A 24,000-nucleotide genomic window follows, 5' to 3' on the forward strand; every position below is an offset into this window, starting at 1 on the left:
CACGTGGCCAAATTTTATATAAAGTTCTCTGTGCCTCCTTTGTGTCCCTCATTCTTTAAACAGTGCTGATACAACAAAGATGTTACTGTACTAACTAATCTGCTGCCATGGTCAGGTGCTCAGGAGGCATGGAGACATTCTGTTGGTTACCTATGTCCACCTAGCACCAAACCCTGCAGCCGATACAGAGTACAAGCAGGATAGTAACTACTGCAGTGTGTCACCCTTATCTCACTACACTCTTCCTCCCCCTTGAGTCCTGATTTGTCCCAATGCCTAAGCAGGCTGTAGGTGGAAATGGAAGTAGCACTGCGACAGTTACTATTCAGCTGCTCATACATTCGGACCATAAGGCTTACGTACGCCATTAACATTCAACTTTGGGTCCATGGAATTGTCTCTTCTGATATAAAAATCCAATACATTAGTCATAAGCATTTTATGTATATACATTGCCTTTTAGGTTTTACTGGGATTGATGCTGAATATGAGAAGCCTGAGGCACCAGAGTTAGTCTTAAAAACAGATTCTTGTGATGTAAACGACTGCATTCAACAAGTTGTTGAGCTTTTGCAGGAAATGGTAAGTAAGCGGTTTGGATAGAAATCACTGATAATTCAGGATATCAAATAAGCGTTTTTAAGATGGTACAACATATACTTCTAATGCATATACCCTTTTGCAATAAGATAGCTTTGCAAATTATTTACTTTTCTGGAGGCAATTTCAGGTCCTGTGTTTAGAGTCAATGTGAAAAGATAATGGAATGGGCTCTCGCGTCCCTCGCCCCTGCCCTCGTCGGGGCTCTCGCGTCCCTCGCCCCTGCCCTCGTCGGGGCTCTCGCGTCCCTCGCCCCTGCCCTCGTCGGGGCTCTGGCGTCACTTTTTTTTTAAAATCATGATTCTATAAAACCGCTAAACATTAATGTTGCAGAGAAGCTTATACCTATGATATTTTTTCTCCACTTTTTACTGTAAAGCAGCAGACAATATTTAATTATTACTTTTATGCATGATAAATAACATCAAAATTGCTTTTTTTCCCCCAGTGAAACCAATTATTATTAACTACTAATAGTTACTATTATTTTTCACATATATGTGTTTAAGTGCTTTGTGAGAAAGTTGTGCTTGTAGAGGAAGTTGATTATTTTATTTTTCTACAGTGGAAATGACTTACTACTAGTAAGGCTGCTGACCTCTCTTTATGAAATGCTTAGCTGCACTGCATATGTATATACATGATCTGACCGCACTATTGAGGCCGCTTTAATGGAGTGCTGAATGGCTGGATCTGCCTAATTTGGTCAACCATGAATATGGCTAGTTTGACAATTGATCCTGTCATTTGGTGCTCTGTCTGAGCAGTTGGATTGGCCCAGGTGGCACCAACTAATTATCTCAAATTTATGGGGACTTATATATTTGTGAAGGTTACATGATTTATTTTCCTATCAGATCAAATTGCCTTTTAGGTTTAGCTAATCATTATCAGCTGTCGCAATGCATTTGTATTCCTTAAAAAAAATATTTCAAATGTGGCATAAAAATAACATTTTTGTTGTTGTTTTTGACACTGATTTTATAAATGCACAGTAAGCTTTCTCTCCTCTCTCCAGCCACAGTTGAACATATCGCAATAGGCTGACTTATGTTATTAGTTACCCCATAGAGGAAATGTTCCACACTCTCTCCCATCTTTCACTCTCTTCTTGTTCAGTTACCCTACTTGTATCTCTTCTTCCTTATTTGATGCAAATTGATTAGCATCTTATATTGGCAAATTAACTGCTGTGATTGTGACCTTTTAAACTATTTATGCAACAATTTGAATAAAACTGAAGGGCTGGAGAGTCTATTAGAATTTGATGCAGACACAGTGACTCTTTAACAATGTGCCTTTTCTCTTGTATTTCAATGCAGCGTAAGCGTATTGCAAAGATGTGACACATACGAGAATTGCTTTAATTTTTAATTTCTGCTAAATTTGCATCTCCCAGAAATGGGATTACCAATGTTTGATCAGCAGAGAGAGTCCTACAAAACAAAGTTAAACTAGTGATAGATTGCATTGGCTGACATTTTGTAGTCCATACACAGACTTGGCAAATCTTAGTTTGTAAGCTTTAATGTTGATATGTAGGGCCATAAAGCTTCCTCTGCTGCAAATAATTGATGAACCATAAAAGTGTCAGCTGAATTTTCTTGCACCTCATCACCAGATGGCTAATAAAGGCAATAACAATCTGAATCGGTCCTGTTTAACCTTATTTTTCTTATACATCTGTGAAGTAACTGCTGTTCTTTTCTTCTTCAACAAAAGCTTTATATTAAACATGTAAAATGTTGACAAAATTGGCTTTCAAAGCACTTTTGAAGTTTTACATGCACCTCGTAGACAAAAAAAAACCCCATATGTTAACACTGTGAGGTAAAATTGCAAACCTATATGCGTCTTTCCCTTCATTTTATATTTCCTTTCTTTTGCCACATAGGGGAAGATTCAGTTCAGCGCCACATGTCTCCAGAGCGTTCACGGAGACACATCGCGCCCATGTTATGGCAGGAATCTCCGCTCATTTTACCTCACACCTCATAGAGGTGACGTTGTGAAGTGCATGCGGCACATTGCCAGCAATTGAATTTCACCTGTAGAGTTTTATCTTATCTTTTGGGTATCACTGAGATCCTTGGTTTTGTGTCTTTCTAAAGCTGGTTTATTGCGTTCATGATAATTTTGTTTCACTTGCCAAGATTGTCTATATGTACCAGCTTTCCTTCTGAGCAGAGGAAATTAAGCTACAGTACTCATCACTTCCACGCAATGCCGGCTGCCATTTTAAGACCTCCAACATTCAGGAGAATGCAGCCTATCAATTTACTAGGAACTAGTGACATCGGTGAGGAATTACGTACATTGTGCCTTTATGAAGGACGGCTAAATATATTGTTTCATCCCAAAATGTGGCTCCCTCTACTATGTGAAAGTGATACTTTAAACAAGTTTATTTGCTTGTACTAGGTTACTTATTATTATTATTATTATTATTATTATTATCGTTTATTTGTAAGGCGCCACAAGGTTTCCGCAGTGCCGTACATGGTACAAACAGTAGACTATACAGGGTAAGACAGTACAGAACAATAAACACAAAGTACCAGTACTTCAGAAACTCCAGGCAGGCAGATACAGTAGAGACGGAGTGGAAGAACAGGTATGGAGACAGGAGGGAAGATGGGCCCTGCTCATACGAGCTTACATCCTAAAGGAGGGTAAACAGAATCAGGTACATACGGGAGCCAGTGAAGCAACGGGGAGAGAGAAAGGGGGCAGGGGAGAACCAGAAGAGGTGAGAGGTTAAGTGGATGATTGGTAGGCCTTAAGGAACAGGTGAGTTTTAAGAGCCCGCTTGAAGGAGCACAGATTGGGTGAGAGACGAATGGAGCGAGGGAGGTCGTTCCAGTGAAGGGGGGCAGCACGGGAGAAGTCTTGGATTCTAGAGTGGGAAGAGGTGATCAGAGTGGAGGAGAGGCGGCGATCATTGGCTGAGCGCAGGGAGCCGGCGGGAGTGTGAATGGAGAGGAGGTTAGAGATGTAAGGGGCAGTAGAGTTGGAGAGAGAGCCTTGTGAGTGGTGGTGAGGAGTTTGAAAAGGATTCTGTAGGGGAAGGGGAGCCAATGTAAGGAAAGACAGAGAGGGGAGGCAGAGGAGGAGCGGCGTGAGAGGAAGATGAGTCTCACAGCCGCATTGAGTATAGAGCGGAGGCATAACAAGGAATCTGTCAAATAAGTGACACGGGGGAATGGTGATAGGGATACAATTTGTGGTGTGCTAATATACACTAATTGGTGTGACTTTTAGTCAGGGTTACTATAATTTTTGCACTCACATACATGGAGATCACAATTTTCATGGTTGTGTTATATTTGCTGCTGTATATTTACATTGTAATGTTTGTCTATCTGTGATAGGATGTCCTTTTTGGCTCCTCAATTAGTGAACATGATAATCCATCAATAACGGGTAGAACCCCATATAAACACACTAATCAAAGACTAAGGATTTATCCAGTGTGCTAATTAAGAATTTTAGGGGCACATTTATCAATATTAACATAGTGAAAAATAGTTTTCAATCCTTATCGCAATGATAAGGATTGAACTATTTCTCACATTTATGTACAACCCAGCACAGAAACAGCAGTTCCTGTTTCTGTGATAAAAAAAAAATCATACTTGCCCGCCTCTTCGGAACGCGATGTCCCTGGATCTCCTCTTCAGTCTTCTTCTTTTAGCAATTGCGCATGTGCAGTTCAAAGACCTGCACATGCGCACAAACATCTCGCTCTATCTCTGCAACTACAGTTGCAGAGAGAGAGCGGTGATTGACAGGGAGGGACCACATGATCCCTCCACACATGCGCTGTCCAGCTCTGCTCTTCGGAGCAGAGCTGACAGCACTGAGATTTCTCATTTATGATAATGTACGCCAGCTTCAGCCAAGACAAGTTCCCGAAAAAAAATTTTTTTCCCGGAACTTGTTAGATTGCAAGAGGGAGCAGTCACCATACTATTAAATGGTGACTGCTCCCCAAAACTAAGCAGAATGCAAAGCAGCAGATATCCACGATATCTGCTGCGATGCACCTTTAATAAATATGCGGGGGACACATTGGGGCATGAATTGTACGTTAAGTGCACGATAGTGCACCTTAACAATTTGTTAAATATGCCCCTTAGAGACCTGTTTAATGCACATGATACAGAGCGATGCATCAAGTAAACGTGTAATTGTAGGAACACTGCTGATGTACAGATAAATTAATACTTAATGCCAATTCACAAATTTTAAATGGAGTTTAGGTTATTGAACATGTGAGCAACTCATGCAAGTTATGCAAATATATACTTTTTTTCCTTGATTTGTACGTTGTGGTTATTGTACCAGTTTTAAAATATAAGTTGTTGATGTTACTTGCAAGCAATTAGCATGATAACATATATGAACTGTTGGTGGAATCATTTGTCATGAAGCTGAAGAGCTTGTATTTTAGAAAGTGAAAACCAGGCAGTATGTACACTTGTACTTCACCAATGATTAGTATTAAAGGTTTAAGGATATGGGGAGGGGGGGATTATGGGGAACAGATAAAACAATGAACACTAAATTACAAAATACCATCTTTATTGTTGAGCACTGTGGTCAAGACGGAGGCTCTGTAGTTCTCTGATTTATGAGGTTTCGTGACACTTGAGGGCAGATTCAATTGGCCGCTAAGTTCCTGAGAACATCGCAGCCGTGCTTTATTTCCGTTTATACGAGCGAGCAAAAGTAAGTGCTACTTCTAATTAAAAAAAAATCACTGCATAATGTCTTGCGGCCGTTCCGGGAGACTATGCAGCGTTTTTTGTATTTAACTAATCGAATATGCCCCTTGTTCTTTCATTTTTATTTCCCATGCTAAGATAGATATATATAGATATAGATATATATTATAATTATAGTGTGTGTAATAATAGTTAGTATCCATTGATGCTACCTGTTACTTGCCATCTGAATGCCCTGTAGCAAAGGTCCAGGCTTAAGTTATATTGATTATTGAGCAGGATAGTATAGTGACCATTAGAGTAGTATATTGGTCATTGTGGCTATGTATAGGATATTGGAATGTCAGCTGGAATTACAGATGTTTTTGGGATTGTGTTCATGCTTGACTTTTTATCCATGTTAATGAAATGTGTGTTTTGGTTTTTTTTTCATGTAAATCTCAGTCTGTCCAGTAGATGTCACAGTAATGCTGCATTAGATGTTGCAAAATCTGCAGTAGACACATTTCTCTTCTTTTTGTCTTGGTCAGTAATCATTGGTATACTCTTTTACAAATGTGCATTTATTTATAACTTTCAGCTTTAGTATAGAATTGTGGCATATAGTTATATAGTCGAAAGGCATATATCACTGTGTGATAAACTACAAACGTAGGCAAATTTGCCAATTTTTTTATTTTTTTTATATCGATTGGCTGAAGTCCCAATGACCGCTGCAGTCGGCTCACTCCATGGTGTTTCAGAACAGTGCTGTTCTATTTCTCAGATTTGAGGGTCTCCGTTTTCAGACAAATATAGTGGACTGCTGAATAGCACAGTGCACAGTATTGTGATAAAGTAAATAGCATGTGTAATATGGTAAAAATGGATAGGCTTATACGGCACACAGTGCAGCAGTAGAATATATATTCTTGGCATGCCTGATTTTGGGGTGGGCAATGTAAGTCATAACCATAACTGACCCATTCCAACCACATATAAAGCCATGTGTTCTCTTTAGTCCCATGTCCAAAACTGGGCTCCTCTGCAGATGACAGTAGTGTAATATGCTACAGGTCATAAGTGTTGACCTGGGGAGCTGGTGCCAAATGGACAACGCGGTTAGAGAAAATGAGTAATGGTCGCAACATGCAAAATTCTTCTCCATCTGTGTTCAGTCTTAAGTTTACTATAACACACTGGGGCATGTTTCCCCCAATAGACCAAATCGCTGAAAAATCCAAATTGTGTTAAACGTAGCGATCCAATTTTTGGGAAATGCCGGTATAAATAAGATCAAAACTCTTTGAGCTATCTTACCAGTCATAATGTATAGAAAAAATTAGAAAACTGAAAAGAATACAGAAATGATGAATAATGATGCTCCCGCTGAAGATATACATAAAACATTGTACCGTGGCTAAAAATCCATGGTTTTTTTGGGGTTTTTTACTACATTTTCCAAATGCACCACTCCCGATTGGCTGCCTGCCTACCGGAGTTTAACTCGTCAGTTTAGAGGGGAAAACCACAACCAGCTTGTGGAGTTTCAATATCAGCAAAAAAACACACTAGTAAATTTCTCCTGAATGTTTTCACAATGTTATTCACGCACTACTGATCTATTGGCAGGGACTGGTAGTCAAAAAATGACCTGTATGACTATACATTTAAGTAGTGAAAAATAAATAAATCTATTCGTTCTTAGGTAGTTATGGTTGGGGGAGGGTTCCAGGGTGAGAATTTGCTGTAAGTTTTATGGGACACAGTACAGTATTTAACAAAACTACATTATAATTCTAATACACCTAAACAGAAAATGTTCATCCTGTTCCCTTCTTCATAGAGATATTTAGAAAATATTAACCTTAGATTGCATATTTAAAGGGATGTTCTCCTTTGTAGAACTTCCAATCTGTCCATTCTGCCCCCCATTGCCCGAGGCCAGAAGCTGCAGTAAGCCAATTCATGCACCTACAGTGTTCTATAGAGCACTTCTATTGAGCTCTTTAGTGATGGTGACTTCCTCTTCCCATGTGGTGAGCAAACAGCATGATCACCTGGCTTGGAGTAATGGGGGGTGAGGGGGCAATGAGAAAGAGGGACAGTTGTGTAAAAGTGATCCTCCCCTTTACAACATAAATTCTCTCTTGGCTAAATACAATTTTACTGACCTCCAAAGCTATAGTGGCAATGGCCAAGTTCCTTTTTGATTTGTCATAAAACCCCTGTTTTTCCTTTTTTCAATGCATTCCATAGTTACTAGGGAATAGCTAGCAGAAAAGGAGAGGTAGAACTCCTATAAAGAAAGCATTGCAAGCTGTTATTATGATCCTATTGTTCTTTTTTATGCAGTGTACAATAAGGACACATTAAGTAATGGTAAAAGGTCTATGTCAGATGACAATGGTGAAAACCAACACATGGCTTTCGGTCAACAGATTTGATTATTGTATGTGACTAAACGTGAATTTTTGTATGGATCTTTCTGGAGAGTAAAATGCATCCTATTGCTATTAGGTTCTTGCAGTTTTTATTCTCCATATTTATGTGTTTTTATTTGGGTTTTTTTTTTTAAATTAAAAAAAAAAAAAATCCCACTAAACCTTGAATATACAATATGAAGAAACACTTTCACTAATGTGTTCGTTCTGGTTACCGTGACACAGCTGGATGATTGGATTTGTTTACCTTTTAATCAGCCCTTTGATGCTTTGTTTGGCTCCATGCATTGTTCTTTAAGGCACTGTGACATCTAAATGTTGTGTATGCATTTGTGTCGGCATATGCTACTATTATGCTAGTACACTAGTTGTGAGGTCCTGGTGCTTCTTATTAGCAAATACAGGGATTTGTGTCTGTCACCTCTTTGCCTGCTCTCATTTAAAGCTTTATCACAATGTGATACATATACCATTAGGCCATGTCTCTAAGCTATTGTATTTGAGAGGATCATTATACCTAGATAATATTGACAAGAATGCACTGGGAGAAAAGGATGCGAAAGGGGAGAAAATGATCTATGGAACAGTGAACAAATAACTGGACAGGATGGGGATTCAAGCAGACTTTACTATATTGTCACAGAAACTAGGTTACATTTAATTAGACATAACGTGTTGATAATTACCAGATAGCCCCAACTTGGTGTGGCTAGATGCTACACCAAAGATTGTTCTGAATAACAATAAATGAAAAATAAGATACTGTGTTTTAATGTTCAGTTTGTTAGGGTTCTGTGCTAGTTAACCCCTGATAGAGGAACGGCCGGACAGCAGCTCCTCTGGAGAATCACAGATACTGCAGGATAATGTGCACACAGGGTAACAAGGCAAATCATAACACAGGGTAAAATGCACACAAAGAAACAAGGCAGATCATAACACAGTTGGAAGAATCGGTATGACAATTGCATTGTGGATAAATGTGCGTTGCACCTGATTGTCCAAATTGACCATCCACACGTGATCAGGAAGTCTAGAGAGCTATATCACAGCCTTATTCTAAATTAATTGTTCTCACAGGATTCAGAATTGTAAAACTTGTAACATTTACATTTAAGATTTGTTATCCACAAAGCTTTGGATATAATGTAGATAAGGGATTGTTTCTGTAATTTGGAGCACTAATTTTGCTTTTTTTTTGTTTGTTTGTTTTTTTGTCTCTTAAAACAAAATTTAAAAATGACCCAGTCTTTTCCCAGTTTGTTACCAGCATTCCTCCCCTTATTAGATTGTGTGGTAGTGCTCCATACATGTGACTGTTAGAGGAGGCTCTCTGTGATCAGGTGTGTAACACTCATCCAGCAGCAGCAAATGTTTACTTTATCTCTTGTTTAGGAACTTTCAGGATAATGGGAAAACAGACCTCATACCTGCATATGTTAAAACTACAGGTAGCTTAATTACTTAAAACATTTTAGGTTCAGTGTTTTTAAACTGGAGTAATTTTATTTAGCCATTTCAGTAATCGGCTTGACAGATTATATGTATTTCAACGGAGGGAGCCAGCCAGCACCAACAGGGAAATATCCCAGAGTAGTCCGATCATCACGAGAAGTGTGGGCAGACATTTATAATATACATGTTGCATTGTGTGTTAGCTATGGTACAGTTAGATAAGTTCACTTCTGCAACATGTAGTCTTAATATGGCACAGCTTCAAGATTTAAAGTGACTGCTGGTAATACACGGCTGAATGAAAGTTAGGTTTAGGTGCTATTAATAGATTTCCTTGCCACAGGAGAGTTCTACACTTATTGCATAGCCTGCAATTTGATGGATAGATGAGTTGAACTGGATGGGTGCTGACTGAGTTATATTGAAGATGTAGTTGATCAACAGCTGGATTTATGGAAGGTGGCCCATCCCTGTGCTAAAGGCTATTAGTGTACTTCTCTGAGATGCTCCACAGAGCAAGCCTGCTCTGTATCATGGAACAGCCAGCACGCTACAAGTTCTCCTCCAGCGTTTGATGTATGGTGGCGGAGCAGTGTTCTATCTGGAATTTTTAACTCATCCCTTGTACTAATCATTTTCAGTTTCCAATTACAAGTTGAATTTTTGGCTGGATCAGGAGTATACATCATTTTGCTGGGGCGTGTTTGCTTTTCTTTATGACAATATTTCCAGTCTTTCATGTCTAATATTTATTGTTCATTAAAATGACAGTTGTATTTTTTTAACCCGAGTATTACTGTAATTGACTTCTTTTAATCAAAATTAATCACTTTCAAACGTATTTTGTTTCCTCAGCTGTCTGTGTTATGAAAGTATATATACTTGTAGCTCCAGTACACTTACAAAGTCTTACGTACGAGTTAGGTTGAATAAAACGACTGCTAAGAACATTCAGATATGTGTACAATTTCCTGTACCTTTACAGAACTTGACAATTGTGCCAGTAAATCTTAATGGATGTTGCTAGTTTATATTGAAATTATGGACCTAATATTGGCTTAGCCTGCAATATGGCCCCCTTCATAGTGTGTGTAGGGGATAGGTACATTTGAAAGAAATGTGACTTGTAGCACCATATAAGATTAGTGCTGAGGAAGCGGGCCTTGAATGAATACAGACTGTTACCAAGTGATAATGATGTGTTAACTGCTTGGCAAGAGTTGTTTGTTTCTGTACTATAGATAACTTTCATTGATAATTGCTTGCAGAAAGTGTTTAACCGAGCCACAATTGTCTGTAGTCTCAGTATTTCAAAACGATATCTAGCTCAGTTTTTTTGCTTTGTGATGCCTAACCCACATTTAAGCGGAGAAAAAAAAATGCAAGCAAGTAGAATTAGTTTGGCTCATTTTGTTTGCTTGTCTTTTCTTTGTTAAGGTGACATAAAAACACTTTTTTTTTTTTTTTTTTCAAATAGTAATTGTATGTGGCCCTTGTTTTATTTCCATGAGCTAAAATGTGCACTGCAAACTAGTAGTAACCGAAACATTATCAGAAGCCTTTGCAGCCAAAATGAATAGGTTTTTCCGCCTGGTTGTATGTCTTCAATGGTACGTGTTCCTGAATAATAGTGCCTCTTTCTTTTAAAGAGGAGCCATGCTGAATTTATTATTAGAAGTTGTCCTGCAGTGCTAGATTTTTGATGTATTACATTGGATGGAATAGATCTACGATAACTCTAGACTAGATGTCTAGATAGATATTCATGGTTTTTTAAATGTTCGCAGGCTGCAGCTGCTCACAGTGAATCTATCATATAGTTTTTTTCAAATTGTAATGAATAAGAGTGCCTGAGTTACACTTACTTGAAATTAACTTGTAAAATTCTTCAACAAACAACAACAAAAAAGTAACTTCAAAACTTTGCCATGTGATGGTGTTCTAGCTAATATATTGGGAAAAGGAGTTGTTGGTCAGAGTTGTATTGCAGGTTCTCCCTGTGTTTTTTTTTTTTGTGTGTGGGTTTCCTCCCACAGTCCAAAAATATACTGGATGGTTCATTGGCGTCTGAGAAAAATTGACCCTGTTGTGTGTAGACAACACACTAAGCACTAATGAGGCAGGGGCTGAAGTGATTGACTACATATTGTCTGCACAGCACTGTGTTATATGGTGGTGCTATATAAACAAATTTTACTGACAACATTTCTAGCAAGCTCAAGCATTTTATCTAAACTCAAAAATTTGTAACCTTCCACAGGTTATGTAAATGGTAACAATCGGACATTTTGCTACCACATAAAGATTCAAAAGGCCAGCACATCACCCTTAATTTCAGTGATTAGTTAAAACATTTAGGGGCGTAATCAATTCTTTGAAGTCCCTGCAGCGTTAAAACTATTACCGTTATTACGGTAATAGTAAGATGGATTTCAGCTCGCGGCTCAGGGAGCTGCAAGCTGAAATCCAGTGAGAAAACTACCGTAATAATGGTATTTACGCGCCCTATTACCGTAATAATGGTAATAGTGCGCGGAGCGCAAGCGTTTTGGTGATTCCGCCAACAATTGAATATGCCCCTTAATGACAGAAACAACAATCGGCAAGCATTTTAATGGAAGATAAACACGTGCTACATTCCATAACAAACAAGAACATTCAATGTGAATATTGGGTGACAAACAGGTACAACACAATTCTGCAGAGATGAGGCCAGTCTAAAAAAAATCCTTATCTTGTTTTAATGAAGTAAGCAAGAACCTTGCAATTCCTTCCTGAGGAGGGAAGCAGGAGACTGTGATGCAGTCTGCACCCCCTTCCCCCACCCCTCCTCTGATCTCAGATGTGCTGCTGGTTCTGTGTGACCTTGTATGGAGGAGGTCATCTTATGCAGAAGTCGGATCCTTTAGGCCTGCGGTTCCCAAAGTGTGCGCTGTGGCTCCCAAGGGTACTGTGGCGCTGCTACAGGGACGCCGTGGCCAGGGGGAGAAAAAAATACCAATCCGGCGGCGTCCGGGACACAGCATCCTCCTCCCTCCATGCTTCTCACTGAATGTTGGGCTTGACTTCATCACGTCAGACATATTCAGTGAGGAGCAGCAGGAGATGACGTTGCTGGGACCCGGGTGCCAGCCGATTGGTAAGAAGACAGAAGAGAAGACAAAAGAAATAGAAGAAAGAAGGCCAAGTATGGTAAGTAAAGAAAGGGGAGGGGAAATGGTGATGGGAAACAGCAATGGAGGAGCAAAAGAATGTAGGAAGGGGTCGAGTGAGGGTGAAGGGGCGCGTAGAGTGTGAGGGTGAAGGGGCGCGTAGAGTGTGATGATTTTTGTACATTTTGTTGTTTTATTTTGTTTGATCTTATTCCTCTTACTATTAGCTGTAAATTAGTTGACAGAAATATAATTGAAAAAATATATAAAAATGTGTTTTCCCATGGATTTTTGTGTATTATTTTTGCAAACATCTTGCGAAGTATTTCTGTCCTGACCTAAATACATAATTTCGACCCAACTACTTATAAAACGGGACTGCTTGGTAATTATTTTGGAGGGGGTGCCTTGAAAAATTATGGAGACTCTAAGGGTGCCGCGAACTGAAAATGTTTGGGAACCACTACTCTAGGCCAATAAGATGAAGGTTCATTATCAGCTTTATAGTCCGTTGAGTTTCACTTGCTTCCTTATGCCACAGATGAAGCTTGGCAGGACATATTGCAGAGAATAATAGCTTTGGGCTACAGGGCATAAAGCAGGAAGGAGCTGGGTGTCACAGGTGAAGGCTTGACTGGCCACCTGCAGCCCTAGGACCACCTATTGTCCATTACTAATATAACTTCTCCTAAACTGGTTGTCATGGGATTCAGTTACAATAATTCTATATTCCTGCTATGACAAATATAAACTGTTGCACAATAAAATTCAGTTCTTCATGCTTCAGCATTTGCTTTTAGCAAAACATCTGCACCTTTGTTTTACTCTGCAATAGCAACAATGCAAAATATATTTAAACTAAAAAGTTTTGTTTTTTTTAAGAACTTGTACTTGGAGCAAAGAGATATTTACCTAGACATTCTTTTAATATGTTGTGTGTTAATTTTAGTGTGTGTGTGTGTGTGTGTGTGTGCTTTATTTCCAGTAAATTGATTTATAGTGCATGCAGTCACATTTTGACTTTACAGTCAACTTGCTGCCTTTTTTTTAAAATTTATATTTTGCACACAAAACCATGTCAGGATGGTGCAGAAATAGAAATGCTAAACTCCGTGGACCCAAAATATTTTATTCAGTCCAATACCTTATGAATTTCCCCTGGAGTCCTCTACGAGTTCATTGGCCGGGCACCTAAAGAATCTTTGTTCTTCCCATGATCCCAGCCACAGGCGGTGTCCAAAAAATATATTCACGTAAACCCACAGAACTCTTGTACTTATTATTTTTCTTTAAGAAAGGGCAAGAAATATTAAACTCCAGAGGCAGGAAAAACAATATGGACTTTGATATTGCATGTTGTCCCCCCACCTTTCTTGATAAGTTAGATGCATCTGTTTAACAGCTGAAAACACTAATTCCTTTCTGATTTCTTTACTCAAATAGGATATTGTGCCCGTAGACGCATCTTATGAAGTGAAGGAGCTGTATGTACCAGAAAACAAACTTCAGCTGGCTAAGACAGATGCCGACACATTGCCGACATTGGAAATAAATAAGGTAAAAGAGTATGAATTGAAATCTAGCCATCCACTAGTGTCCTTTGAAAGCAAAACTATACATTGATTTACGATTAAAAGTGAATTATTTTAAAAGCCACAAAACCTCTCATTCAGTAAATAGCGCCAGCATATACCCTGCAATGTTGTGTAGACAAGGGGTTAAACACGCATACACAGACGACGTGTAGTAAAAAGAAGATCCTGCTAAAAGGGCTCACTGTATTGACATGGGCTGTAGTGTGTATGAAGTAGTCATGTATGTGTTTTGTTTGTAAGGGTCTTCTTATGTGGGAAGATATTTACATTCTTATAGCCACCAGCATTCTTCCACGGGATCTATGAATGAAGGATTAAATAGTTGACTGAGATTTTGCAATATATGGATCAATGGCTTCTGCAGTGTAGGGCAGGGAGTCTGAAAGCAGTGCCCATTAGTGAGGTGGCTCAGAAGATTAAGAATGCTCCACCTTAAATAATGCAGCAAAAGTTGTTTTATAACAAAAAATTTTGCATTCTCATATCCTATTTATAATAACATTATCCCACAGAACCACAGAGTGAAGGATTAAACTTCATGCTAGGAATTCGGAGTAGATTAGTTAGATAGTTTGGCCGCAACAATCATTTTGATGGGATTTGGTTTGTAAGATCCACAAATAAAGAGGTTATTTCTAAACATTAATATAAATATGCCAGGAATCATAAATGTAGCTCAACTGTTCAGCCCCAGTTTATGGTTTGCCAAAGTGTGAAGCTTTGGCACCTTTATAAACACCTATGTGTTTTAGGAACAGTATAAGTTTCCTTTACACATGTGATGGTACTTTATCCTACTCATTTGGTTTAGTCTATTTCCCAATGCAATTCCAGCAATGTGTTTTTTAACTTTTTTTTTTTTTTTTCAAAGCGTTACCATTTCTGTTGTGTAGGTGAGATAATGACATAAATGTACCCCTATGCACAAGTTTGTAATGTACTTTATATTGACCAATGTTTCTCTTATTATTGAAATGTCGAACAGCATCATTATATTTTATTTACGTAAATTTATAGATGGCAACAGAGGTGATTTTCAGGGAGTCTGTAACCTGGCACCTCTTACATGCAGGACTGTTGAGTATAAAGTAGATGGTGGCTTTTATGTAGATATCATAGAGCAAAAAAGTATTTACATGGCATTTACATGGACATCTGAGATCCATTATAGAAGCACATAAGTTCATGCCGATGTAGAAAATTAAACCGATATTTCCCATATTATTACACCATTACATTGTTATTTGTATTGTTTAGTCAATGGGTCCAAGGTGTCCTTGTTTTCCTGCTGTTATCTATGCAATCTGTCACCCTTCACTGTGTGTGATTTATTATACCCCATTTTCTGGATGTTAGACATTAATAATAATTAATAATATTGATATTTATTTTATTATACAACACAGCATAATTCGTATTGCTTTGCAGTTGGAATCAAACATCGTAAAAACAATGACTGTGTATGGACAAATAGGTAAAAGGGCCCTACTCACAGGCTTTAAATCTAAAGCCCGCCCTATTCTTTTCACATGGGTCCCATAGTTCCAATCCCTGCTTGATTGAGAATGAAAGTCCCATATATGTTCCTTCATTGCGCTTCTGTGTAAAATGGATTTTTATTTGCAGATGTCCATGTTTCTGGCTATGGTGATGCATATTCATATTGAATGATCACAGATTGCAAAATTTCTGCACTTCCTGAGCAGATTAAAAACACATTGAAAAACACCTAAAATGCTTCACATCTGCTTTTTATTCACCCCCATTGAATCGTTGTTTCGAAAGGAAAAAAAAATACAAGACTTCAATGCCAGAATACTGCAGCCTGCTCCATGGTTTGGCTTTAAGAGTCAAAAGACGCAAGTGGACATGGATGCACGGAATAGAAGGCTGACATTTCTGTAATGAGAGGAAAATCTAACAGCTTGTTTGATTTATCACTTTTCTTCTGTTTAGAGGCCTCTCGTGTCAGGTCTTTAATGATGGTATTTGTGTTTCCTCTCTTTAAGACTCAAAAATGTCACATTTTTGGTAAATATTTCGCAAGCGTGGACTCTGTGAAGCCCAAACAATATCCAGTTTTATAGATCAGGAAAAAAGTTAAACTAGTCACAAAGGAGTGAAAAAAGGTGAATCTTCAATTAAATAAATGTCACATATTGCGTGCAGCCTTTTTTCACTTGTTTTCTGGCGCTGAGCTAATCAATGAGATAAAAACAACTGAAAATCTAAAAGATAATACCTATCCCCAAGTGTCTTATCACCCTTTGTCTTGCTTGTCTATTGTATTTATTTCTGTTTATAATTGTGCAGGTTGATATGCAGTGGGTGCAAGTCTTGGCAGAAGGCTGGGCAACGCCACTCACTGGGTTTATGAGAGAGAGGGAATACTTGCAGTGCCTTCATTTTGACTGTTTGCTGGATGGTAAGCACATATTATGGATGCTATTCTGTTACTTACACATGCACGCTGCATCCGCAGGTGCCTCTCCTGTCCGGAGGGTTTACCAGGCTAATTATTATTTTTTTTTATTCTTATTAAAGAAAAAAAATCTTCAGGAGAGATGCTTTTCTTTTAGTAGTTTGGTATTCAGCATAAAATAGAAAAAAATATGGAAAACCATTTTTCAGTATATAACTTATTGTAACTTTTACGCAATTTGTACAAGCACATTCATTTACCTAAATTTACCTCTTTATATGAAAATGCTATAATAAAAAATGACACTCTTTTTACTGTCTTGCCTTTTAAAGACACTGCCATTTTAAATTTGCCCTGCAACGTCGCCGACTTTCAAAATCCACAGTTTGATACATCTACCCCCCCCCCCCCCCGATTTCCTTAACCGATCGAGGCTACTACGTTCACTTTCTAAATCATTTTAGAATTCCATTAATATCCATAAAAGCACATTACAATCATCATCACCATTTTTTTATATAGCGCCACTGATTCCGCAGCGTAATTTTTATTTTATTTTTTTACAATTGCCAGTAAAATTATTTCACAAATTTGGCGACACTGTTTGCAAGTATGATTGGGCATTCAAAGTTAGAATTAAACCCAGCTAGAATGTGCAATCTTGTATCTTGCCTAGACCATATTGGGCTCCTTGGGGCGGGAGGGTTGCACATTCTAGCTGGGTTCCTTCTCCCCTCTGTTCAGTTTCTCCAGTCATTAGATGCGTGCAGCTCCGCATCTTTGCAGGCATGTACAGTGCACATTTTCAGAATTCAAACTACACAAAAAGGTGAATACGTCCATCTCCGCATCGGGCCCATATCTTTGGCATCAAATTATGCAAAAAATGTACACTACACCTTAGCTGTTTTCAGCCTCTCAAACTTGTTAAGTGCAAAGTGAAAGTCCAAAATAGTTCTTTTTCATTGCTTTCTCCGACCAGCATTGTAGACTTTATTAAATACTATTATTTTGTTTTCTTTGTGTACAGATTATTTCAAATATATATTTCTGATGAGAATAATATTTTGAGTTGAGCATTTTATTGGTAGTACATAATCTTTTTTTAATGACGCAGTGTTCAACAAAAAGTAATTGAATATATTGTAGAGGAACTGGAGTACATATTATAAAAATGTGTGTATTTTGCTTAGTTTATTTTTATTGTGTTTTACATTTATTTTTTAGTTTTGTTATTGTTTACACTATATTCACCAGCACCTCAATATTTTCTTTTCCTTGATACACCTCTTTTGAAAGAAGGTTTTTAAATTTCGGCATTATAGGCTGTTACCAACTTCTACTTGCACAGATTTACTGCAGTCTTAAAAATTGTAAGCAATTAATTGTCACCAGATGAGAGATTGGCAACATTTTCTGTGGTGGCATCTCATTTAAGAGCCATTTTGCTATTTTATGTCAATAGAATATAAATGACATAGAATTGTGTTTGTGCTTTTTTACATTTTATTTTTATCTTCACTTAAGAGCACACTTGTAAATGGACTGTATTATTTATGATAGTGAAAAATACCTTTTTGGTGCCTTTTAGAACCATCAGCCCCTATGATCCTGAACACTTGTAATTGAATGTCTTGCTCACTCACTTTTTGTCACAATTGATAAGTGAAGAGCGATACTCTTAGTCACACAAGCTGTTACTGGAACATACTCCTCTCTCCTCACTGACACAGGCTTTGAATAATTCATACATAGTGACTAGCCACAAACTAAAGAAAGGGATTGGTAATACTTCATTTATTATCATTTCTTTTGAAGTTGAAGTGTAAGTCTCGCTAGAGGGTTTGATTATCTGTCTATTTTTCCTTAGATTTTGAAAATCTTGGAAAGCGTGTCAGGTTTTTTGTGTGTGTAGATGATAAATATATTGGTGTGTTTCCAGATGTATGTAATGGCATTTCTCTGCTTGTAGACAGCCGTATGGCACCATTAGTTGGTCATAGCCGCTCACTACCCGAGTTTTGTGCGCAGGACTATGCATGCATAATATTTTTTTTTCTTTTGTTTTAAAAATGTCCCAAAACCCATTTTTTTGTCCAGAGAATGCAGAAACACACTGCCAGTGCTATGTATTGCTCTATAAGGAGTTTCCCTTACCTTTATCCATTACTTTTCTCTTGACTGTACCGTCACATCAAAGAATGCTGTAATCCATGTAAAAGCCACTTTACAGTAAAAGAAAATGGGGTCAGAAGCTCCTAATCCATATTGATTTTATTCTTACACAATAAAGCTCTTCAAACACTTCATCCCTCCTTACTTGTTAGTCTCTCAGGAAATAGACTCTCTCCCTCCGGCTCTAAGTCCTGAAACACTACTATTATTCAATGTGTAGCATATATATATATATATATATATATATATATATATATATATATATATATATATATATATATATATATATATATATATATATATATATATATATATATATATATTACACTGTATATAACACAACAGCATAATCAAGCCTGAAAGTGCAAGTTCATTTTGTTACATTTACTTGTACCAAAATCAATGTGTTAACAAAAGTGCAGGTTGTATAAAAGTCACAAATATAATTACATGGACAAGGTAACTACTTTCATGAGTTCTCTCGGGTGTCCACATATAACAATGGTGCGGTACTTGTACAGTAATTAGGTTTTGTATATTTGATGTGTTACAAAATACAGTTTTAACAAATTGGTGACCCAAGGTCCAAAACAGTTTTTTTTCAATTTTTCACTTTTTATTTTTTACTCCCTATTTTATATTGCTATCAGGAAAGGTAGAAAAGAATGTTACTGACCTATGTCAACAGAATCACTACTACAAACACTTTATTAAAACTGTCACATGTTCCCCTTTTCCTGATGAGCAAATTCTCCATTCTTTGCAATATTTAGTGATCTATTCTTTATTTATTTTTACTTATGATAGAGCTTTTATTTCTTTACATTTTTGAATAACTATCCTTTTATTTGAATTGCATAGGTAAAACTATTGTTCCCTAGAGTGATCACATTCTAAGCACATCTCATGAGATATACATATAAGATATTGACTCTGCCTGTTCACAACGGATCTTTGGGTTATTTATTGTATACACTTATATAAACTTTGTTACTGAAGTGTGTAAATAAGAGACTCTTTTTTTTTTTTTCTTTTTTCTTTTTTTTTATCGCTTGGAAAGTGTTTTAATTATGGTATTTTGATTGTTTCTGGTATTTCGGGTCGCCCATCATACCAAATTCATGACATTCATGTAAGATGCACCTTTGTCACATAGAATGTGCTGCATAGCAATTGAGGTGTAGGATCATAATCATCATCAACCTTTATATAGCGCCAGGAAATTCTGTAGGGCTTTACAATTGGCAACAAACACAGTAATAAAATAATACTGGACAGTACAGACAGAGAGGTAAGAGGACCCTGCTCGTGAGCTTACAATCTATGGGGCAATGGGAGTTCGCAATCTGGCTTGACCAATATGCAATATGTAGCACTTAACCTTATGGATAAAACGTAAAAAGTGCTTATATGGGCTATATGAGTCATTCACACAGGATTGTGTTCTTCAGGGCTTATTTCTATTTTTTTCTGTTGTATTATTATTGATACAAATTAATATTGACAAACCGTTTTAATGCTCCCATGCTTTAAAAGTGATCGGCTATGTGTACTGTAAGATGTAGCTGTCACAATCCACATCCAGCTTACAACTGTAGACAGCAGAACCTGGAGGAACAAGTAGATAATTAAATAAAATAATAGAAGCCGCAGCCCTTTTTAAATCATCTGAAACAATTAAACATTTGGTTGAAATTTTCAAGTCCTTTAAACTAATTTAATAATAAATAGTTTAAAAAATAATGTAAGAGACTGAAAAATAAATGCAATGTGTATATATATTGTTTGCATGTATATGGTAATGTCTACGTTTCCTTCCTCCATTAGAAGTACACAATACAAGCCTACATTTGTTTTCATTAAATTAGATGTTCCTTTTGGGTTTTTAATTTAAAATATTTTCAGTAAAATATCACTGCAGAAGGTTAAAGTCACTTCTGATTATTCACTAAACGGTAACATATTTAAAAGAGTTCTCTACTTTTTTTTTTTAAGGTTAAAAGGACAATTGCATCCATTATCCTACTGTGTTATTAAGATCTATTATTACAAATATTTCCATATTTGTTTACCATGTTTTCTTTTAACTCAGTTTGTTTATACCAGTTGAATTGTACACGTCCAAACCCGACTTCAGAAAAATATCCCCCTTGTCCATAAGTAGGATAGATGATGACGTTTTTGTTTCTCTGTACTGTATGTTTGTCATTTTCCATTGGACAAAGTGAAATGTTAGGTCATAGTACACAGGATTGTAACCTGAACTCTAGTTATTACCTTTGCTCTTCTATAGGTGGTGTTATCAACTTGTCTGTGCCCATTGTGCTGACTGCAACCCAGGAGGAAAAGCAGAGACTTGACGGCTGCACGGCGTTTGCCCTGGTTTATGAAGGAAAGCGAGTGGCCATATTGCGTCATCCGGAGTTCTATGAGCACAGGAAAGAGGAGCGTTGTGCCAGACAGTGGGGGACAACCTGCAAGGATCACCCATACATTAAGGTCCAATGGGAAAATTTATTTTTTCTTGTGTAAAGTTCTCTTAAATCTAAACTGTGTTTTAAGTAAAAGTACTGCTTTATTTTAAAAAAAACTATCTTCGTAGCCAACAGTAAGAGCACTTCTATTTCAGCAAGATGTCAAAATCACATCCTGCAGGTTATTAAACGTAATACTATCCATAAGAATGCTTTGAATTTAATATCGGTTGAACAATGTGCCTTCCTGCAGTAGGGTTGACCTTGTTTTTACTGATAGAAGGTGCCTTAACAGCAGTAACATACCACCTGCAGGCTGACACATACCAGTAAGTCAGTAGGTGAGCTACCAATGTAGTCATGTATGCATTAATGTTGATTCCCTTTGGTGTAGATGTAATAGTTGCTTTATTTATCCTACCAACAGAAAATAGGTTTGTTTTTTGCCTTTTTGTCAGACCTCTCTGAGTTTATTTTTGATGGCTTTTGTTGCAGATGGTGATGGAGAGTGGAGACTGGCTGGTGGGGGGAGACCTGCAAGTCCTCGACCGCATTTATTGGGGTGATGGATTAGATCAGTACAGACTTACACCAGCTGAATTGAAGCAAAAGTTTAAAGATCTGAATGCTGGTAAGTTGTGTGTTTTTTGTTTTTACTTTTATTTTATACGATGCCAAGGACATGAAAGAGGATTATCGTTATAAATGTGTCAGCCTTACTCTTTTTGTCTGGTTCAGTAAAATACATAATGGCGTCTAATGATGCATTGCTGGCTCGGATATGCTTGTTTTACATTTTTTTTTTTGTAATCTTCATGTATGCATTAAAACAAAAGGGACTTCTGGAGATCCTTTTTATATATTTTTTTATTGCTTTATATACCTATTACTAAGAACATATGGTATTACATGAAGCAAGGCTACATTCACAGAGCAATACTAATGTGGAGTATATATTGCATTTTTCTCCATTTGCATATGTTACTGGTACACAGACTGGCTTGCAGTCTATGTTACTATAAATTACTATTTACACCTTTTTAGGCAACAAATATGACATCCCTTTGAAGTAATCAATACAAATATCTATAATGTGAGAATTGTTGAAATATTAGTTTTACGTGCAAGAAGATATCAGTTATTAATGAAAACCACTAGAATAAAGTCTTCCAGATAGAATGTTAAATTCAGCCATGTATCAAACCTGGGCTGAGAATCAAATATTTTTTGGGATACAGAAACAAACAGCCTTCATAAATAGGACAACTTGTAATGTGCCACAAACGTGCATTGGTGCAATTGCTTTTTCTTCTGTTTTCTTCTCCAGTGCTTTTATGTTTTTTTCTATAAGATGTTGTTTTGTCTTGTTCGATAACACAGATTTTTTTGGTCTGACACCTGTAAGTCCTCATACACAGGTGGCAATAATTGTACTCTGATGAAGCTTATGGCAAACACTCATGTTTAGTTATTAGCTGTGACATTGCTGCTACGGTTCAATAAATTCTATTTTTCGGAGCAATTACAGCACTTTGAAAGCACCCGCATGTGACGTACCACAGGCTCCACATCTCAAATACTGTGCCGACCATGGCCTTATCTGTGTGGAGTTTGTATGTTCTCCCTGTGTTTGCGCGGGTTTCCTCCGGGTGCTCCGGTTTCCTCCCACACTCCAAAAACATACTAGTAGGTTAATTGGCTGCTATCAAAATTGACCCCAATGTCTGTCTGTCTGTCTGTCTGTGTATGTTGGGGAATTTAGTCTGTAAGCTTCAATGGGCCAGGGACTGATGTGAATGAGTTCACTCTACAGCACTGCAGAATTAGTGGCGCTATATAAATAACTGATGATAATTCCAATCAATTCCTTTAAACATTTAAAGCAATATATTTACTAATAATCCTAAATGTAATTCTCTCTATATAAATTACATTTTTCTCTAGAGCACAAATTTTGTAGGCAATAAAGGGTTTCTAATAATAAAGTAAGCGCCACTATGGGGGAGCCAATTGAAGGTTTAAATTGACCTTGGTGTGCTGTACTGCATGTTGTATCTGTAATCGAAACTTGTACCACATCACCAGGAATGTTCCTTTAGTTTCTGACTCGCACCCTGTTACCATTAGCAAATTTATGTCCTTTGTACTTGTGTTTCTTGTTTTGTTTATCAGACTAAAAATATCTGTCAAGTTTAGATTTTAGACGGCGCCTGGTATTTGTTTTTGCCAGCATGGTATACATTTTCTGGCTTGTAAATTCTGCTTGAGCAGTTTTTTTTTAATATGTTTACAAAAAAAAGAGTCCCCCGTCGCTGCATGCCTGCTATCAGATTTTCTTACCAAGTTTCCAAACTAGTTTTATTAATCACAAACCCCAAACACATTTGTTACTCAAATTTCATGAAAGTTGTATTTCCATGTACATGTAGTCCAAGTTAATTAACAGGAAAATCCAACCAAAAATTTAGTTGTGTTTTAGAGTAATTTTACATTGTGTATACTTTTTTTTTCTCTTTCATCTGTCTGTCAGAAATGGCTCAGTCATATTTGTTGCTCTGTGCAGCATTATCATGGCAGTGTATCAGAAGACCACAACTAAATTAACTCTGCAGCTCAAAGTAGCTGGTTAAGTGGAAGAGTTCTTAAACCTGACAAGTAATCATTTCTACTTGTTACAAAGCAACACGGTCATATAAACCAACAGGCTTTTTGATGTGACTACGAACAAAGCTTAGCGATGACATCACTTTAGCGTTTGCGTACAAGGGTATGATTGTACAGCTTTGTCCAGTGGTGACTTTAGTGTGTGTGGATATATTTATTATATTATATTCTATTATATTATATTATGTATTATTTGTAAGGACAATTGCACAGTGCCACCTCTCGTTATATGCACAGTCCTGAGGAACTTGGACATCACTCTTGACTCTTTCATTCCCTCCTCACATCCAATCCCTCTCCTATACTCCTGTCT

The 24,000-nt window shown here is 37.3% G+C and overlaps 1 protein-coding gene across 1 annotated transcript in view; it reads left to right on the top strand.

Annotated features, from left to right (window-relative positions):
• The window catches only part of PAPSS1 (3'-phosphoadenosine 5'-phosphosulfate synthase 1), a 63,951-nt gene that overhangs the window by 18,903 nt on the left and 21,048 nt on the right, over positions 1-24,000 (top strand). The window contains exons 5-9 of the mRNA XM_075200756.1: positions 464-582; positions 13,801-13,914; positions 16,266-16,377; positions 20,843-21,048; positions 21,519-21,654. Coding sequence (XP_075056857.1) covers positions 464-582; positions 13,801-13,914; positions 16,266-16,377; positions 20,843-21,048; positions 21,519-21,654 — 687 coding nt within the window. The remainder of the gene's footprint in view (positions 1-463; positions 583-13,800; positions 13,915-16,265; positions 16,378-20,842; positions 21,049-21,518; positions 21,655-24,000) is intronic.

The sequence above is a fragment of the Mixophyes fleayi genome, chromosome 1 (genome assembly GCF_038048845.1).
Source record: "Mixophyes fleayi isolate aMixFle1 chromosome 1, aMixFle1.hap1, whole genome shotgun sequence".
Lineage (NCBI taxonomy): Eukaryota > Metazoa > Chordata > Amphibia > Anura > Limnodynastidae > Mixophyes > Mixophyes fleayi.